This window comes from Heterodontus francisci, chromosome 18 (genome assembly GCF_036365525.1).
Source record: "Heterodontus francisci isolate sHetFra1 chromosome 18, sHetFra1.hap1, whole genome shotgun sequence".
NCBI lineage: Eukaryota > Metazoa > Chordata > Chondrichthyes > Heterodontiformes > Heterodontidae > Heterodontus > Heterodontus francisci.
Window position 1 is genome coordinate 83,920,630 of NC_090388.1, and position 19,897 is coordinate 83,940,526.

Consider the following 19,897-nt stretch of genomic DNA (forward strand, 5'->3'; position numbering starts at 1 on the left):
CTACAACAGTGACTGCACTTCAAAAGTACTTAATTGGCTGTAAAGCACTTTGGGATATCCTGAGGTCATGAAAGGCGCTATATAAATACAAGTCTCTTTTTCAAAGGCATCGGTCGCGTTGGGTCATGTGTAGTTCCAGAGACGCTGGTTGTCTTACAATACCTTGGTCAACTGTTCATTCTTCATTTGAGGCTAGGCAGTGAGTGTTGATGGGATCTCCCACCATTTGGTCCTATTCTCATCCAGAATCCAGGCATATATTTTCTGACAAGGATCAGAGGATTGAGATCAAGAGCAGGCACCCTCATGCCCCACCACTTAATTTTTCCTAGTCCAATGGTACTGAGGCTAATTGCAGTACCTCATCTATTGGCCTAGCTGAGAGTTAACTCAATACAAAGCGGGGTTTCCATTCAACACCATCTATGGTCCTTTTGGGTCTGCAGCTCTTGACTCTTGGGTCAAAAGATCCAACATTCCAGCTCCATGCCCAGTGTTTGACACTCACTCTAGCACAGTACTGAGGGAGTATTGTATTTTTGGAGGTACGTCAGATGGCTTTTGCCTGTTTGCTGGTTCGTTGACATGAGTTGAAAACAGCTCTGGTCCTTTGGCCAGCAAATATACCTCAACCAGTATGGCCAAAAACAGTTCAATTGGTGTTGGGCGTCTTGCAAAGCATTAAGGTAGATAAGTCCCCAGGGCCTGATGGGATCTACCCCAGAATACTGAGGGAGGCAAAGGAAGAAATTGCTGGGGTCTTGTCAGAAATCTTTGTATCCTCATTGGCTACAGGTGAGGTCCCAGAGGACTGGAGAATAGCCAATGTTGTTCCTTTGTTTAAGAAGGGTAGCAAGGATAATCCAGGAAATTATAGGCTGGTGAGCCTTACATCAGCGGTAGGGAAATTATTAGAGAGAATTCTTTGGGACAGGATTTACTCCCATTTGGAAACAAATGAACTTATTAGCGACAGGCAGCATGGTTTTGTGAAGGGGAGGTTGTGTCTCACTAACTTGATTGAGTTTTTTGAGGAAATGACGAAGATGATTGATGAAGGAAGGGCAGTGGATGTTGTCTATATGGACTTCAGTAAAGCCTTTGACAAGGTCCCTCATGGCAGACTGGTACAAAAGGTGAAGTCACACGGGATCAGAGGTGAACTGGCAAGATGGATACAGAACTGGCTCGGTCATAGAAGACAGAGGGTAGCAGTGGAAGGATGCTTTTCTGAATGGAGGGCTGTGACTAGTGGTGTTCCGCAGGGATCAGTGCTGGGACCTTTGCTGTTTGTAGTATGTATAAATGATTTGGAGGAAAATGTAGCTGGTCTGATTAGTAAGTTTGCGAACGACACAAAGGTTGGTGGAGTTGCGGACAATGATGAGGATTATCAGGATACAGCAGGATATAGATTGGTTGGAGACTTGGGCGGAGAAATGGCAGATGGAGTTTAATCCGGACAAATGTGAGGTAATGCATTTTGGAAGATCTAATACAGGTGGGTAGTGTACAGTAAATGGCAGAACCCTTAGGAGTATTGACAGGCAGAGAGATCTGGGCGTACAGGTCCACAGGTCACTGAAAGTGGCAACGCAGGTGGATAAGGTAGTCAAGAAGGCATACGGCATGCTTCATCGGTCGGGGCATAGGGTATAGAAATTGGCAAGTAATGCTGCAGCTGTACAGAAACTTAGTTAGACCGTACTTGGAATATGGCATGCAATTCTGTTCGCTACACTACCAGAAGGACGTGGAGGCTTTGGAGAGGGTACCATGTTGCCTGGTCTGGAGGGCATTGGCTATGAGGAGAGGCTGGATAAACTCGGATTGTTTTCACTGGAACGACAGAGGTGGAGGGGCGACATGGTTATGAGGTTTACAAAGTTATGAGTGGCATGGACAGAGTGGATAGTCAGAAGCTTTTTCCCAGGGTGGAAGAGTCAGTTACTAGGGGACATAGGTTTAAGGTGCAAGGGGCAAAGTTTAGAGGGGATGTGCGAGGTAAGGATTTTTACACAGAAAGTGGTGAGTGCCTGGAACTTGCTGCCGGGGGAGGTGGTGGAAGCAGGAACGATTGCGACGTTTAAGAGGCATCTTGACAAATATGTGAATAGGATGGGAATAGAGGGATACAGTCCCCGGAAGTGCAGAAGGTTTTAGTTGAGGCAGGCATCAAGATCGGCGCAGGCTTGGAGGGCCGAATGGCCTGTTCCTGTGCTGTACTGTTCTTTGTTCTTTGGTCAGTCATCTCAAACTGTGGCATCTTGCTGCGTGGAAGATGTCTACAACATTTGTCTGTCTAACAGTTGTCAATATACTTCAGTAATCCATTGAACATGAAACACTTGGCTACATTTCTGAGGCACTTTGTAAATACAAGTCTTCCAAGTTTTGTTTAACTATTGGAGGGCTATGTCTGTCTTTTGCTATGATATCCTCTGTTTCTCCATGGTTCAGTCTCCCAATTTTCCACTGCCAAGGACACTTCCCCCACAGTAACAAGGGTAGGAAAAGGTTGGCCATGCTCACCATGTCCATCAGCATCTGAAAGAGAAAAGCCAAGTCAATGTTTTGGGAGGGGCCTCTTCAACAGAACTGAATGACAAACCAGTGTCTTGAACTGATTGGTGCAGAGTATTGTTTTGAGCTCAAGTTATGTTTAAACTTTGCTTTGTCTTTCCTGCAGGTACAGTGTCCCATAGCAGCCTGAAGTTCCTACTGCTGAACCCAGCAGTCCATTTTGCTGAGCTAGTGAAGGAGTGTCGCGCAGTTGTCATCGCTGGAGGCACAATGCAGCCAGTAAGGGCATCCTAGTGCTGCATTCGCAATGCTTTTGAGTTAGAGAGACTCTGACAACTCCTTGATTCATCCTCTCTTCCCTCATTAGTTTTCATCTCTGGTGAATTGAGTCAAATTACTTTCACTTCGTGTACCGCATAGGTACAGTTACTCTTGGCAACTTTGGGCTAAGGAAGGGGAAAATCATTCTGTGTTCTGGCTCCTGATTGATGTCCAGTGATTCCTGCCAGAAATTTTGTGTGTATGTGTGTGTGCATGTATGTATGAGGTCATCAGGTTTGACTGTGGTACACTCCTGGGCCTACCATGAAACATAGTCTCCTGGTTGAAATACTAGTGGGCTGTAAGTGCCTGTGGAGCCATATCCTAGCACCTTCAGAAAAGAGAAGGGAGAGAACAGCTATAATAATGTGTACTGCTGTCTCCTAATCCTAGATTTTCCCACTCCCATCACAGGTTTTAGAGTCATACAGCATAGAAACGGGCCCTTCGGCCCAACGCGTCCATACCGACCATAATGCCTATGTATACTAATCCAGATGCCTCTTAAATGTTGCTACTATTCCTGCCTCCTCCTCCACCTCAGGCAGCTCATTCCAGATACCCACTATTCTTTGTGTGAAAAATGTACCTCTTTGATCCCCTTTAAACCTCCTCCCTCTCACCTTAAATCTATGCCCTCTAGTTTTAGTCATCCCTGCCATGGGAAACGGACTCTGGCTATCTAACCCTCTCTATGCCTCTCATAATTTTATATACCTCTATCATGTCCCCTCTCAGCCTCCTTCGCTCCAGGGAAAACAGACCCAGTCTATCCAATCTCTCTTTATAACTCAAGCCCTCTAAACCAGGCAACATCCTTGTGAATATTTTCTGCACCCTGTCCAGCTTAATCACATCTTTCCTGTAGTGCGGAGACCAGAACTGCACACAGTACTCCAAATGCGGCCTAACCGACGTTATGTACAACTGTAACAAGACGTCCCAACTCTTGTACTCATTGCCTTGGCCGATGAAGGTAAGCATGTCATACGCCGCCTTCACCTCCCTGTCTACCTGTGTTTCCACTTTCAGGGAACTATGTACTTGCACCCCGAGGTCTCAGTGCTCAACAACACTCCCCAGGGCCCTTCCATTCACTGTTTATGTCCTGCCCTGGTTTAACTTCCCAAAGTGCATCACTTCACACTTGTCTGCGTTAAATTCCACTTGCCAATCCCTTGCCCACTTTTCCAATTGATCTATATCCTGTTGTAACCTTAGACAACCTTCTTCACTGTCCACTATACCACCAATTTTGGTGTCATCTGCAAACTTACTGATTATGCCCCCGACATTCACATTCAAGTCATTAATATATATGACAAACACCAGAGGGCCCAGCACCGATCCCTGCGACACACCACTGGTCACCGGCCTCCAGTCTGAAAAACAACGCTCCACTACCACCCTCTGCCTCCTATCACCAAGCCAATTTTGTATCCAATTGGCTAGCTCACCCTGGATCCCATGTGTTGGAACCTTCTGGACCAGCCTACCATGCGGGACCTTGTCAAAGGCCTTGCTAAAGTCCATGTAGGCAACGTCCATTGCCCTGCCCTCATCAATCCTCTTGGTCATCTCCTCGAAAAACTCAATCAAATTCGTGAGACATGATTTCCCACGCACAAAGCCATGCTGACTATCCCTAATTAGACCATGCCTTTCCAAATGCATATAAATCCCGTCTCTCCGAATCCCTTCCAATAACTTTCCCACCGCTGATGTGAGGCTCACCGGCCTGTAGATCCCTGGCTTATCCCTGCTGCCCTTCTTAAATAAAGGCACAACATTAGCTATTCTCCAGTCTTCTGGTACCTCACCCATGGCTAACAATACAAAAACTCTGCCAGGGCCCCAGCAATCTCCTCCGTTGTTTCCCATAGCATCCGAGGATACACCTGGTCAGGCCCTGGGGATTTATCCACCTTAATGCGCTTCAAAACCTCCAACACCTCCTCCTTTGTAATGCTGATATGCTCCAGGATATTGCTGTTCCCTCCCTTGAACTCACTAGCTTCCATGACTTTCTCCACGGTAAATACGGACGAGAAGTATTCAGAAGTTTTCTTGAGTTTAAATGTGAAAGATGCAAGTTTATTATATATTTTTCAGAGCATGACGGGCCCCCCATTTTACTTTTATTTTTAGTTATTTTTTCTTTTTTACATTTTTACAATTTTTTTTCCTTTTGTTTATTTCATTTCATCATAGTTTGTTCAGTTTGCTTACCCACGGTTTTTTTTCATGTTTGTACTTGCTATTCAATCTTCAGTTCGTTAATACCCTATCTGTACTAATGCTTTGTCTTTCAACACACCATTATCATATTGTTTGCCTTTGCTTCATGACCTTTTGGTCAGCTATGTGTCCTTGTCTAATCTACACCTTCTCCTTTGTTATCTCTTGCCCCACCCCCGGCTCACTTGCTTATAACCTTTGACATTTCTAATATTTGCTAGTTCCGAAGAAGGATCACTGACCCGAAACGTTAACTTTGCTTCTCTTTTCACAGATTCTGCCAGACCTGCTGAGTGGTTCCAGCATTTCTTGTTTTTATTTCAGATTTCCAGCATCTGCAGTATTTTGCTTTTATTATTGTGCAAGTTTATTATCCTGATCACTCTAAATGGTTAAAATTAATAAAAATATGCTATGCATCCACGCCTCACTTTCACATAAGAGCCATACACACACAAATAGGTTACAGAGGAAAAAACTGAGTTGGCAGGTTGTCGTAGAGTCTGTAATAAATGGAATTTAAATATTGAATCTCAGTTCCAGAGATCTTAGTTGAAATTGTAGTCCTGAAGTCCTCACAAGGCCATGTGCACGGTTCGGGCTTTCTTCTCAGGTTCCAGAAGGCAGAAGAAGGCCTTGATCTGTGTCCCCTAGTTGCTGGCTGTGCTGGGGTGTAGGTTTGAGGCTTCTCTGGGACTTTACTGGAGAGGGGAGAGAGATGTTCTCTTGCTGGATCTCAGTTACTGTCTGCCTTCTGAGCCACCACTCTCAAATCCCCTGAGTGGCCCAAGCAGTTACATGATATGACCACCTCTTTGTGTTTGAATGAGAATCTTCTGGAATGGTCTCCCCTCAGGCTGCCCAGACATAGTTGGTGGTGGGGTGGCGGGGTTGGGGGTGCGGTTGGCTCTTTCAAAGTCTGTGGGCGTCAATGGCTTTTGACTAGCAACATTGACATCAGAGAGCACCCCATTGTTCTGGCTAGATTGTGTATATCAGATCAGTCTCCAGCCTAATCCTTTGGGTTTTTTCATAAGCAAATTGGGTGTGGTCAACTTGGCTGCTAGCTGTTCTGTTTTAAAAGTTATTTGTAACAATTTCCAGTAAAAGTCTCAGGCAAAGTCCAACACGATGAAATTAATATTTCCATTTGACATGTGGGGTTTTCATCACAACTTGTACTAAACCAAGTTCACACACCTCCTATGAACTGAGGCCTAACCTTTTTCCTGTAGTCAGTGGGCTGTTTTACACTGTAGGATTATCATTTATATCTGAATTGTATAGGAATAACCAACAGGAACCTGAGCAGAAACAGCAGCTGAAATTCCAGCACTCCAGTCTTGTGACAGCTTACTGAAAGATGCATTGAAATGTTGTACTTAAGAGACAGGATTAATCTCCGTGTCTATCACTGAACTTTTGTGAAGGATCAGAGCCCACAGTGCTAAACTCCACCAAAGCTACAAAGAGTAGGAAAGGCAACAGAATGAAATCAGAAAGTATAGCTCGGTGATACATGTTTTGAGTTTTAAAAGGCTGAAGATCGTAGGTGAAAGGACAGACTGAGGAAGATGAGGATTTGCACAGTATTGAGATGCTGCAACAAAGGCAATTCAGTCAAGAGAAGGAAGCTGTTATTCATCATATAATACACAAGGTATTTCTGATTTTGTTGCTAGGTGACAGACTTCAAAGAGCAGCTGCTGTTATCATCGGGTGTCTCTGTGGACAGACTGACTGAGTTTTCATGTGGTGAGTCCAGACTGAACTGTGCTATTCTGTGAGCACTGTAATAGTGACTGATCTGTGCCATTCTCTTTCTTAACACTGGAATAGCGACTGATCTGTACCAGTTTCTCTCTTAACACTGTAATAGTGCCTAATGTGTGACATTCTCTCTCAGCACAGTAATAGTGACTGATTTGTGCCATTCTCTCTCAGCACAGTAATAGTGACTGATCTGTGACATTCTCTCTCAGCATTGTAATAGTGACTGATCTGTGACATTCTCTCTCAGCATTGTAATAGTGACTGATCTGTGACATTCTCTCTCAGCATTGTAATAGTGACTGATCTGTGACATTCTCTCTCAGCATTGTAATAGTGACTGGTGCTATTCTCTCTCGCAGCAATGTCATAGCGATTGATCTCTGCCATTCTCTCTTTGAGCACTGTAATAGTGCTGTGCCTAGCTCCCTATTGGAATGTCACAGATGCAGAAACCCTTAGCCAAGTGACCTGACCAGCACAGCAGCCAATGCATTTAGTTGAGGTGTTGTCCTTCAAGGATGGATGATACTTTTAATGATTCTCCATGAAATCCTCTGGTCACTGAGTTTTCCATTAATAGACTTACTCTTATTGATAAGTCATCAGGTGCTTGGTTACGGTTCAATGATTGGGAAGAAATTGGGTTTGAGGTGAGACAGCCTATCATTCCTATGAAAGTTTTCTGGCTACATTGCCTTTCATCCTCATTATCTGTTTTAAAATATTTGCGCAGACAGGTGTCAATGATCTTGGTGTTTTGCCGTTGCTCTCAGAAGTTCACACCCTCCGATATCCTACAGTTAAGAAGTGCCAAAGGAGATAATTTCCTGCTCAGTTGTCTGGTCAGATCCTTAATCCAGACCCTCCGAGCTCTCATTTCATAGCCTGGTGTTAAGACTGTATATTTCCTAGACCTGGAACAAACCGCTTTAGAGGTCGATGCCCTGCTTATTGTGCTGGTATTTGGAGGTCAACACTCTCTTGGTATGTTGCTGTTTGGAGGCTGGTGCCCTGTTAGTCGGATGGTGTTTTATTGTGGGGGGGGTCAATGCCCTATTAGTCAGATGGTGGTTGGCGGAGGAGGGGGTTGGTGGCCTATTAGTTGGATGGTGTTTTGGGTAGGGGGTGGAAGTTGGTGCCCCGCTCGTCAGTTGGTGTTGTGTGGGTGTGGGGGGTGCAGTGGTTGGGAGCCGGTACCCTGTTAGTCAGATGGTGTTTTTTGGGGGTTGGGGTGTCGGTGCCCTGAGTTGGATGATGTTTTGTGTGAGGTGCGGGGGGGTGGTGGGTGCGGTGGGAGGGATGGGTCGGTGCCCTGTTCATCAGATGGAGTTGTGTGTGTCGGGGGGGTGGGGGTGGTGTGTTGGCGCTCTATTAGATGGTGTTTTGGGGGAGCAGTTTGGTATCCTGTTAGTAGATGATGTTGTGTGGGGCGCGATGGGGGGGTTGTCTGTCCATGTCCTACTGGTCCGATGGTGTTTGCGGGGATGGGGTGTTGATGCCTTGTTAATCGGTTGGTGTCTGAGGGGGGTGGGTGCCCATTAGTGTTGGGCTGGGGGGTGTGGGGGTGGGTGTCAGGTTGCCGGTTCCCTGTTAGTCAGATGGTTAGTCTAAGTAAATCTAATTTTTTGGATCAAAGTTTCCTGAAGCCTTAAATTGGACCCCTTTATTGTGTCAAATCAATTTTGTGGATGCTAGCAGCACCATGGAAGGATGTTGTCCCTTGAATTTTGCTTACAAATGATACAAGAGCCTGGGTCCACTTCACTGTGTAGGTTGCCTTAACTGGAAGCATGAAGTCAACCTGCCAATGAGTGCCAACTGATGCAAATGCTCTAACAAAGGTTTTTGAAGTGAAAATGGAGAAATGTATAATTGGTTCCTTTATACGAGCTGATTATTCTTGAGATAGGTTTAGTGTGAAATTTTGACTGCTGTTCTCCCCAAACCTCTTAGGTCACGTGATTCCACCAGAAAACATCTTGCCCATAATCCTCTGTAGTGGTCCATCAAGACAACAGCTTGAATTCACCTATCAGAAGAGGGACAAGCCACAATTGGTGGGTACTTCAGTCCACACAGCATTTCTGCAGCTGTCTCCCAAATCTGAAATAAGTCAGCAAATCTCAATGAAGCATGGTGTTTCTGCCTAAGCCTCTGCTGTATGCCTGAGTTACTGCTTGAACATCTTTGCCAGACTTTTTGTTTCTGTGCTTAAAGCTAGGTGGGAGACCCTGTTAACAAGATCATGTTGGGAACCTCACAAAATTTGAATTGAGGAATTACAAGGAAGTCTGGAAGCAAAGTATGCTTTTGTTGAAGAAACTATTTCCACTGGCAGAAGGTTTGATAACCAGAGGACACAGATTTAAGAGGGGTGATGAGGATACTTCTTTACACAGCGAGTTGCTGTGATCTAGAATGCATTTCCATGAAAGTATGATGAGAGCAGATTCAGTAGGAACTTTCAAAAGAGAATTGTATGTACACTATGAAAAGAAATATTTGCAGGGCTATGGGGAAAGAGCAGGGAAATGGGACTACTTGGATAGCTGTTTCAAATAGCTGGCACAACACGATGGGCCACATGGCATCTTCCTGTGCCGCAAGATTCTATAATTCACAAATGTTCTTTGGAAAATAGCCCTGTCTGTCTTTAACCATTTGACCACTTTCGGTCTCAGTGAACTATTCAAGTTTAGTGATTTATTCTGCCTGACCAAACCTTGGAACTCAGAAGTGAACTGCTGAACCTTGAAGTTTTAACCCCTTGAGTTGTTGGAGCAGACAGGGATGGGAAATCTGTAACATTTTCTTTGTTATTTACGAATGGGTGCTTGGAGAAGTAGTTAAACCCATGCACGCATTCTTCATGCACCGGTTCCGAGAGGGTCACAGCTGAGCTCCAATCTGACCTCGCGTAACACCCTCTAACTAGAATTACTGGGTAGTAATCAGGATAGTACAGTGCTGGGATGTGATGATTGTCACAGCGATGCTCTGGATGTCTGCATTGGTTGCTATTTTCACTTTCCTGTGAAATAGGCTTGAACTGCATTTTCTCAAAGTTTCTGGTTAAAAGGGATTTCGGTCAAACAGGTCAGCCCCAATGCACATGGCTCAGCTTGTTCGAAGAGATGGGGTCTGGAATTGTGATAGCATCTGCCAGTTCTGTACGATGCTGATCAGTGAAGGAGGCTCCACGTTCTGCTTTGTTTTTAAAGCCAACTCTTACTCTTCATAGCTGGATGAATGTGGCCGAGTGCTGGTCAATCTGTGTAAGGTGGTCCCTGGCGGCATTGTGTGCTTCTTTCCATCGTACGAGTATGAAAAGCACGTGTACGACCACTGGAAAATGACTGGTCTTCTGGCACAACTAGAAGCCAAAAAGAAGGTAATTCAATTGTTTTATATTGTGGCTTCTTCAGCTTTTAGCACCTGTGTTCATAAGAAAGAAATACGAACAGGAGTAGACCATACGGCCCCTCGAGTCCCCTCCGCCATTCTATATGATCATGGATGATCTTCTGCTTCAACTCCACTTTCCCGTCCGCACCCCATATCCCTTTATTCCCTGAATGACCAAAGATCTATCTCAGCCTTGAATATACTCAATGATGGAACATTCATAGCCCTCTGGAGTAAACAATTCCAAAGATTCACAACCCTTTGAGTGAAGAAATTTCAAAGTACTCCAGCTGTGGTCTCATCAAAGTCTTGTAAAATTGTAGCAAGACTTCCTTATACTTGTATTCCAATCTCCTTGCAATAAGGGCCAGCATACCATTTGCCTTCCTAATTACTTGTTGGACCTGCAAGCTAATTTTCTGTGTTCCTTGTACAAGTACACCCAAGTTCTGCTGGACATCAACATTTACAAGTTTCCCAACTTTTAAAAAATATTTTGCTTTTCTACTTTTACTACCAAAGTGAATAGCCTTGCACTTCTCCTCAGTATACTCCATATGCCACCTTGTTGTCCACTCACTGAACTTTTCTGTATCTCTGCAGCCTGGTTGTGTCCACCTCACAGCTTACATTCCCAGCTCGTCCCTTAAGTTTTTCCAATACTTTTTCTCTGCTGAAATCAATTGCCTTAAGTTCCTCACTCTTATTAGCCCCTCGGTTACCCACTATTTCTGGTATCTAATTGGTGTCTTCTACTATGAAGACAGATGTCAAATATTTGTTCAATGTCTCTGCCATACCTCATTATAATTTCTCCTGTTTCTGCCTCTAAGGGGCCAATGTTTACTTTTGCTGTTCTTTTTTTTTATATACTTGTAAAAGCTCTTGCAACCTGTTTTCATATTCCTGGCTAGTTTACTCTCATTCTATTTTTCCTTTTTTATTAACTTTTTAAAGTGGCCCTTTGCTGGTTCGTATCATACGAACATACAAATTAAGAGCATGAGCAGGCCATTCGGCCCCTTCGAGCCTGCTCTGCCATTTAATAAGATCATGGCTGATTAATTGTGGCCTCAACTCCACTTTCCCACCTACTCCTGATACCCTTTGACTCCGTTGTTAGTGAGAATTTAACTACCTCTGCCTTAAAAAATATTCAATGACCTTGCTTCCACCTCTGTCCAAAGTTCCAAAGACACTCAACCCTCTGAGAGGAAAGAATTTCTCCTCATCTCCATCTTAACTGGGTGACTCCTTATTTTTAAACTGTGTCCCCTAGTTCTAGTCTCTGCAACAAAGGGAAACATCCTTTCCGCATCCACCCTGTCAAGTCCCCTGAGGATCTTATATGCTTCAATATGATACCTCTGATTCCTCTAAACCCCAATGGATATAGACCTGACCTGTCCAACCTTTCTTCATAAGATAACACCCCCATCCCAGGTATCAGTTGAGTGAACCTTCTCTGAACTGCCTCTAATGCATTTATATCCTTTCTTAAATAAGGAAACCAAAACTGTACCCAGTACTCCAGATGTGATCTCGCTAGTACCCTATACAACTGTAGCAAAACATCCCTACTTTGATATTCCATTCCCCTTACAATAAACCAACACTATTCCATTTGCCTTCTAAATCACTTGCTGTATCTGCATACCAACCTTTTGTGATTCCTAAAACCTCAAGCTTACTACTATTCTTTGCAACATTATAAGCCTCTTCTTTTAGTGTAAAACTATCCTTAACTTCCCTTGTAAACCAGGGATGGATCTCTCTTGCTGAGTTTTTGTTTTTTAATGGAATGTATCTTTATTGAACATTTTGAATTGTTTAAATGTTTTCCACTGTTTATTTATCGCCATACCTTTCAGTCTTTTTATCCAATTAACCTTAGTCAGCTCTCCCCTCATACCTATGCAATGAACTTTGTTTAAGTTTAAAATTCTTGTTTGGGACTGGAATATGTCACTTTAAAACTTAATATAGAATTCAGTTGTATTATGATCACTTTTTCCCGGCGGATCTTTTGCTATGAGATTACTAATTACCCTGCCTCATTACACAATACCAGATATAAAATAGCGTATCTTTTTTAAAAATTCATTCATGGGATGTGGACGTCGCAGGCCAGGCCAGCATTTATTGCCCATCCCTAATTGCCCTTGAACTGAGTGGCTTGCTAGGCCATTTCAGAGGGCATGTAAGAGTTAACCACATTGCTGTGGGTCTGGAGTCGCATGTAGGCCAGACCAGGTAAGGTCAGCAGATTTCCTTCCCTAAAGGACATTAGTGAACCAGATGGGTTTTTACAACAATCGACAATGGTTTCATGGCCATCATTAGACTAGCTTTAAATTCCAGATTTTATTAATTGAATTCAAATTCCACCTTCTGCTGTGGTGGGATTCGAACCCACGTCCCCAGAGCAATTTCTGGGTTACTAGTCCAGTGACAATACCAGTACACCACCGCCTCCCCGTATCCCTATTGTTCCGTGAAACTGTCACAAAAGCGTTCTACAAACTGATCTTCCAGATACTGTTGCCAATTTGATTGGTCCAGTCTGTATGAAGATTAAAGTCCCCACAATTACTACAAATGCCTTTGTTATAAACTGGAATTATTTTTTGTTTAATGTTCTGTGCTGTGGTATAACTATTGTTAGGGGGCCTATAAATTATTCCCACTAACATTTTCTGACCCTTGTTATTCCTAATCTCTACCCATAGTGACTACTTCATGATCTTCTGAGCCAAGATTCTTTCTTCCCAATGTCCTTATGTCATTCTTCTCCATTCAGCCTGTCTATTTGAAATGTTGTGAACCACGGAATATGCATTTCTCATCCTTGGTCACTTTGTAACTATGTCTCTGTAATAGCAATTAGATCTAAACCATTTATCTCCATTTGTACCATGAGTTTATCTACCTTGTTGCAAATTCTTCATGCATTCAGATAAAGAGCCTTCATTGTTACTTTTTTACTGCTATTAGTTGCATAGACCTTATTCGCTGATGCACTATTACCATTACACTCTCTGTCCCTTCCTGTCTTACTCTGTTTGTCTTTACCCAAGTCGCTACACACCCTGTTTGTTTCGACTTTTCTCTTTAGATTTCCAAATCTTCCTTCACCTGAACTCTCCACCACTCCCTTTTTACTTTAAAGCCCCATCCACACCCCTAGTTATATGATTCACCAGGACACTGATCCCAGCCCCGTTTAAGTGTTCACTGTTGCTCATTGTGCGCAAGTCACTGAGAATTTGAGAAGCCGTTTTGTAATTACAAGTCTCTCCATTGTCCTGCTGCACAAACCCCTCTGCCCTCCTCTCTTCACTCACTTTTGCACTCATGTAACCTCCATATGTACTGTCTGCCTAAGTCCTCAATTGAGTCTCTGCAGCCCAGCAATGCTCATCTCCCTATCACTCCTTCCAGTCCTGCTTCCATCCTCTCTCAGCATCAAGTTGTCCCTGACCAGAGTGGCTCTGATCATGGTGTGTTATTCCCCCTTGTTCTCCAGGATGTGTTTGATACTATCGACCATACCACTGTTCTCCATTGCCCAGCTCACAAGGTTCCACTCCAACTTGTCTGAACACAGTATCTTCAGCAACAACTACTCTTCCAGTTCTCCAGGGTACCCCAGGGGTCTATCCTCGGCCTCCTCCTCCTCCTCTCCGTCACCCAACAGCTTCTTCTCTATGATATTATTTGCAGATATGGGATCAGCCTTCGTATGTATATTGGTGACAGCCAGTTCTTCCTGTCCACCATTTTATTGACTCCCAGGACCACCTCGATGTTGTCAGACAACCTAGCCGACCTCAAGTCATGGATGAATCACAGTTCCTCCAAATGAACATTGAAGACCAAACCCCTCACTTTTGGTTCCTTCTGTAAACTCTACATCCTTCCTGCTGACTTCATCCCCTCCCTAATGCTCACCCATATTGAGCCAGTCCTTCGAAAACCTAGGTGTCCTGTTTGACCCATCGTTGAACTTCACATCCATCACCAGGGAAGGTTGATTTAACTCTGAAACATTACCCATCTAGGTCTCTCCACTGCTGAAACCCTGATCCATGTGTTACCTTCCCAGTCTTGATTTCCTCAATGCCCTCCTGGCTCGTCTCAGTGCTTCCGCCTCCATAAGCTCCAACCGGTCCAAATCCTGGCTGTAATGTTCCACTCGCCCATCACCCCTGTTCTCACTGACTTACATTGGCCCAAGAACATTAATGCAAAATCCTCATTTAAGTCTTCGTCTGTGGTTTCAGGCCACATTATCTTCCCTCATCCATCACACCCCCTTTACCCCTTGATGGCAGAACCTTCAATCACCTCTCAGGAATTCTCTCCCTTAACTCCTCCTCTCTCCTCCCTCCACTTTTAGAAACTGTCACAAAGCACATGTTTTCAGCCAGGCTTTCAGTTTCCCTTCCCCCAATAGCTGAGAATTGAGACCCTCTTTCAACTGCTAATTTTGATGGTTACAAATCAGATGAAGATTATCTTTAAATGAAGGTTGAAATTTGTTTAAGGATCAAAATGGACACCAGATGTCTTTGATAGAACATGGGTGAAACTTTGGGGATGCAAAACGGGTAGTAGCAGATCGGCCGACTGTAATACACCCTGCCAAAGTTGCTTTTCAAAGAAGTCATTGGGACGGGGCTGGGATTGCAATGATGCAATAGGGGGAAAGGTGAGAGTGTGACAGACGGGGGAAATGTAGGAGTGTGACAGAGAGGGAAAGTGTTGGGAGTGTGGGGGGCAGGGGGAAGTGCAGGAGTGTGGGGGGCAGGGGGAAGTGCAGGAGTGTGGGGGGCAGGGGGAAGTGTTAGGAATGTGAGGGGCAGGGGTAAGTGTGGGAGTGTGAGGGGCAGGGGTAAGTGAGGGAGTGTGACAGAGAGGAGAAGTGCTGGAGTGTGAGGGGCAGGGGGAAGTGCTGGAGTGTGAGGGGCAGGGGGAAGTGCTGGAGTGTGAGGGGCAGGGGGAAGTGCGGGAGTGTGGGGGGCAGGGGGAAGTGCGGGAGTGTGGGGGGGCAGGGGGAAGTGCGGGAGTGTGGGGGGGCAGGGGGAAGTGTGGGGGGCAGGGGGAAGTGCGGGAGTGTGGGGGGCAGGGGGAAGTGCGGGAGTGTGGGGGGCAGGAGGAAGTGTTAGGAATGTGAGGGACGGAGGAAGTGCGGGAGTGTGAGGGGCAGGGGGAAGTGCGGGAGTGTGAGGGGCAGGGGGAAGTGTGATGTTTGGCAGTTTGGTGGGGGGGGGATGGTGGTCGTCGTTGGTGCAGGAGCATGTGGTGTTGTATTTCACCTCTCTCTCCACCTCCGTGTTGTAAATCTGTTACCACACACTGCCTGCATTATGTACTTTTTGTGTGAAATATTTTTCTGTAATGCCAGCTGAATAAGTCCTTGACTTCTCTGGTGATTTCTGTTGCCTAAATTGCTTTCTTTTATTTGATGCCATAGATTTTCCAGGAGCCTAAAAATGCCAGTCAAGTGGAGCAGGTGCTCGCTGAGTACTCTAGGTGTATCCAGGTATGTGGCAGGTAGTGTCTCCAAAGCCTCAGTGTCTGATGCTTTAGGAATGGGTCAAGCTTTGTTCGATTGTGGGTTTTTTGTGAAACGCTGTTAGAGAATGGAGTAAAATGGCCTGAGGACAAGGTATTGAGTTTGAATCAGCTCTTAAATGAGATTTATTCCACTTAGAAGATTTGTAGGTAGTTTAGAACACAGTAGAAGTTGGGCCAGGCCACAACAAGACATCCACTTGCACTTTGCAATTGTGTTTCATGTTGTTGACCTGGGTGAGGGGCACAGTGACAGAAACTAGGAATGGACTGCGGTCTGTGCTGAGTCAGTTGGTCTGGGAATATTACAACAGCACTTCAAGTCCTCCCTGCAAAGGAGGGAGGAAATAGCCGAGACCCCCATTCCTGACTCTTATCTACCAAAACCTGTTAGAAACAGCAGGGCTTTGAATGTTGGGTGAGGACAAGGCTGGGCTGTGACTATTGCCCTCTGAGTTGATCAGCCTGTTGATGATTGCCAGCCTGGGCAAGGTAACAGTGGGCTGTCTGTACCCCCAGTGCGAGTCAGATCTTCAGGAAAACCCGGATTCTTATAGAGCAGGGTTGTCCAACATATGGCACACGGGCCAGGATCCAGCCCACTAAAGGTTTCCATCTGGGCTGTGGATGTAAACTGTACCGGGTCATTCCTCATCCTCACCAGTGGTCCGTGACTGGAGATGAGAAATTTTCCACTGGCTTCTACTTGCAGAGTGGCTTTTAAAAAAAATTGCAAGTCAGTTTCACAGATGCTGACATCAGGAACAGCAGTTTCCCAGCTTGAGACAGATCCAGGGTTTTCTGGCAGGCTTTTAAAACCCCGAATCTGTTCGAAGTTGGGAAACAGCTGTTCCCGATGTCAGCACTGACTTGCGATTTAAAAAAAAAACTGACCAGCCATCTGCTGTGCATTCCCACTCTGTGCAACTGTCAGAAGGGAAGGTGGGGAATAGCGGGAGAGAGAAAGGGGACAGAGAGAGCACAAAGTGTACTTCAGCTGGGGAACTTCAACATCCATCACCAAGAGTGGCTCGGTAGCACCACTACTGACCGAGCTGACCAAGTCCTAAAGGGAATAACTGCTAGACTGGGTCTGCGGTAAAGCCTGGCTCGGGTATAAAATTAAAACCCGATCCGGGCCTGACCCGACCATAGCCAACCCGAACCTGACCTGGGCCCAAGTCCTTTAATTTTTTTTCACGCCCTAGTATCCTTCATGAGTTCCGGCAGCAGGTTATTCCTGCAGTTGGAGTTGTGGGGAATCATGGATAAGCCTGAACCCGTGACCTTCCCGGAAGCAGTACTGTCTGACCCAACTCGGCCACGATTGCATGACTCGGAATTTCAACCCGAACCTGAAACGTGTAGTCAGGTCTAATCGGGTTCGGGTCGCCAGGCTTTAGTCTGCGGCAGGTTCTGAGAGAACCAACAAGAGGGAAAGCCTACTTGACCTCATCTTCATCAATCTACCTGTCGCAGATGCATCTGTCCATGACAATATTGGTAGGAGTGACCACCGCACAGTCTCTGTGGAGATGACGACCTGTCTTCATACTGAGGGTACCCACCATCGTGTTGTGTGGCACTACCACTGTGCTAAATGGGATAGATTTCGAACAGATCTAGCAACTCAAAACTGGGCATCCATGAGACGCTGTGGGCCATCAGCAGCAGCAGAATTGTATTCAACCACAGTCTGTAACCTCATGGCCCGGCACATCCCCCACTCTGCCATTACCATCAAGCTGGTGGAACTAACCTGGTTCAATGAAAAGTGCAGGAGAGCATGCCAGGAGCAGCACCAAGTATACCTAAAAATGAGGTATCAGTCTGGTGAAGCTACAGCTACTTGCATGCCAAACAGCAGAAGCTGCATGCAATAGATGGGGTTAAGCAATCCCACAACCATTAGATCCGTCATAAATGGCGGTGGACAATTAAACAACTGACAGGAGGAAGAGAAGGCTCCACAAACATCCCCATTCTCAACGATGGGGGAGCCCAGCACACCAGTGCAAAAGACCAGGCCGAACCATTTGCATTCATCTTCAGCCAGAAGTGCCGAGTGGATGATCCATCTCTGCTTCCTCCTTAGATCCCCAGCATCTCAGATGTCAGTCTTCAACCAATCCAATTCACTCTGCTTGATGTCAAGAAACTGCTGAAGGCACTGGATACTGCAAAGGCTATGGAGCCCTGACAAGATTCTGGCAATAGTACTGAAGACTTATGCTCCAGAACTAGCCACGTCCCTAACCAGTACAGCTGCACACAACACTGGCGTCTACCTGGCAATGTGGAATATTGTGCACAAAAAACAAAACAAATCTAACCCGGCCAATTACGGCCCTATCAGTCTACTCCCGATCATCAGCAAAGTGATGGAAGGAGTTGTCAACATTGCTATCAAGCGTCACCTGTTCAGCAATAACCTGCTCACATGCTCAGTTTGGGTTCCGCCATCGCGATTCAGCTTCTGAACTAGTTACAGCTTGGCCCAAACACGGACAGAAGAACTGAACTCCAGAGGTGAGGTGAGAGTGACTGCCCTCGACATAGAGGCAGCATTTGACCAAGTGTGGCATCAAGGAGCCTGAGCAGAACTGGAGTCAATGGGAGAGCTCTTTGCTGGTTGGAGTCATACCTAGCACAAAGGAAGATAGTTGTGGTTGTTGGAAGTCAATCATCTGAGCTCCAGGACATCACTGCAGGAGTTCCTCAGTGTAGTGTCCTAGGCCCAACCATCTTCAGCTGCTTCATTAATGATCTTCCCTCCATCATAAGGTCAGAAGTGGGGATGTTCGCTGATGATTGCACAATGTTTAGCACCATTCGCGACTCCTCAGATACTGAAGCAGTCCGTGTAGAAATGCAGCAAGACTTAGACAATATCCAGGCTTGGGCTGATAAGTGGCAAGTAACATTCGCGCCACACAAGTGCCAGGCAATGACCATCTTAAACAAGAGAGAATCTCACCATCTCCCCTTGATGTTCTATGGCATTGCCATCGCTGAATCCCCCACTACCAACGTCCTGGGGGTCACCATTGACCAGAAACATAACTGGACCAGCCGCAAAAATGCTGTGGCTACAACAGCAGGTCAGAAGCTGGGAATTCTGCAGGTAGTAACTCGCCCCCTGTTTCCTGAATGGCCTATCCACCATCTACAAGGCACAAGTCAAGAGCATGATGGAATACTCTCCACTTGCATGGACGGGTGAAACACCAACAACACTCAAAAAGCTCGACACCATCCAGGACAAAGCAGCTCGTTTAATCGGCATCTCATCCACCACCTTCAACATTCACTCCCTCCACCACCGATGCACAGTGGCAGCAGTGTGTACCATCTACAAGTTGCACTGCAGGCTCCTTCGACAGCACCTTCCAAACCCACGACCTGTACCACCCAGAAGGACAAGGGCAGCAGATGCATGGGAACACCACCGTCTGCAAGTTCCCCTCCAAGCCACACACCATCCTGTCTTGGAACTATATTGGCGTTCTTTCACTGTTACTGGGTCAAAATCCTCAAACTCCCTTCCTAACAGCATTGTTGGTGTACCTACCCCACAAGGATTGCAGCAGTTCAAGAAGGCAGCTGACCACCACTTTCTCAAGGGCAATGTAGGGTTGGGTAATAAATGCTGGCCTTGCCAGCGATATCCACATCTCCCGAATGAATAAAAAAAAGGGGACACAGGGAGAGAGAGAGAGAGAGGGGGAGGGAGAAAGGAGGACACGGGGGTGCGGGGCCAGACAGACAGGGAGAGAGAGTTTTCAAGTCACTTCTGACAGATGGACATCTATCTGGAATACACTCTGTACGGGCAAACATTGACTACTTGTACAAGCAAAAAAATGCCTGGTATCTCACTATGTCAGTTTCCAACATGGTAAAGAGAAAATATGTCAATAAATTAGTCTTCTCATTTAAAGCTTCTTCACAAAAATGTACATTTGTTATTATTTTGATCAATAGTAAGAAATTTTTAATGCCTTTAACTTTCCGAACTTGTCTCACCGGCCCTATATGTAAGACAAAAATTGTAATGTGG

At 45.5% G+C, this 19,897-nt stretch overlaps 1 protein-coding gene across 2 annotated transcripts in view; it reads left to right on the forward strand.

The window, feature by feature from the left end:
• Positions 1 to 19,897, forward strand: part of ddx11 (DEAD/H (Asp-Glu-Ala-Asp/His) box helicase 11) — a 169,979-nt gene that overhangs the window by 107,922 nt on the left and 42,160 nt on the right. For both annotated transcript variants that reach the window (XM_068051077.1, XM_068051078.1), the window contains exons 18-22: positions 2,690 to 2,802; positions 6,765 to 6,837; positions 8,809 to 8,912; positions 10,097 to 10,246; positions 15,737 to 15,805. In XM_068051077.1, coding sequence (XP_067907178.1) covers positions 2,690 to 2,802; positions 6,765 to 6,837; positions 8,809 to 8,912; positions 10,097 to 10,246; positions 15,737 to 15,805 — 509 coding nt within the window. The remainder of the gene's footprint in view (positions 1 to 2,689; positions 2,803 to 6,764; positions 6,838 to 8,808; positions 8,913 to 10,096; positions 10,247 to 15,736; positions 15,806 to 19,897) is intronic.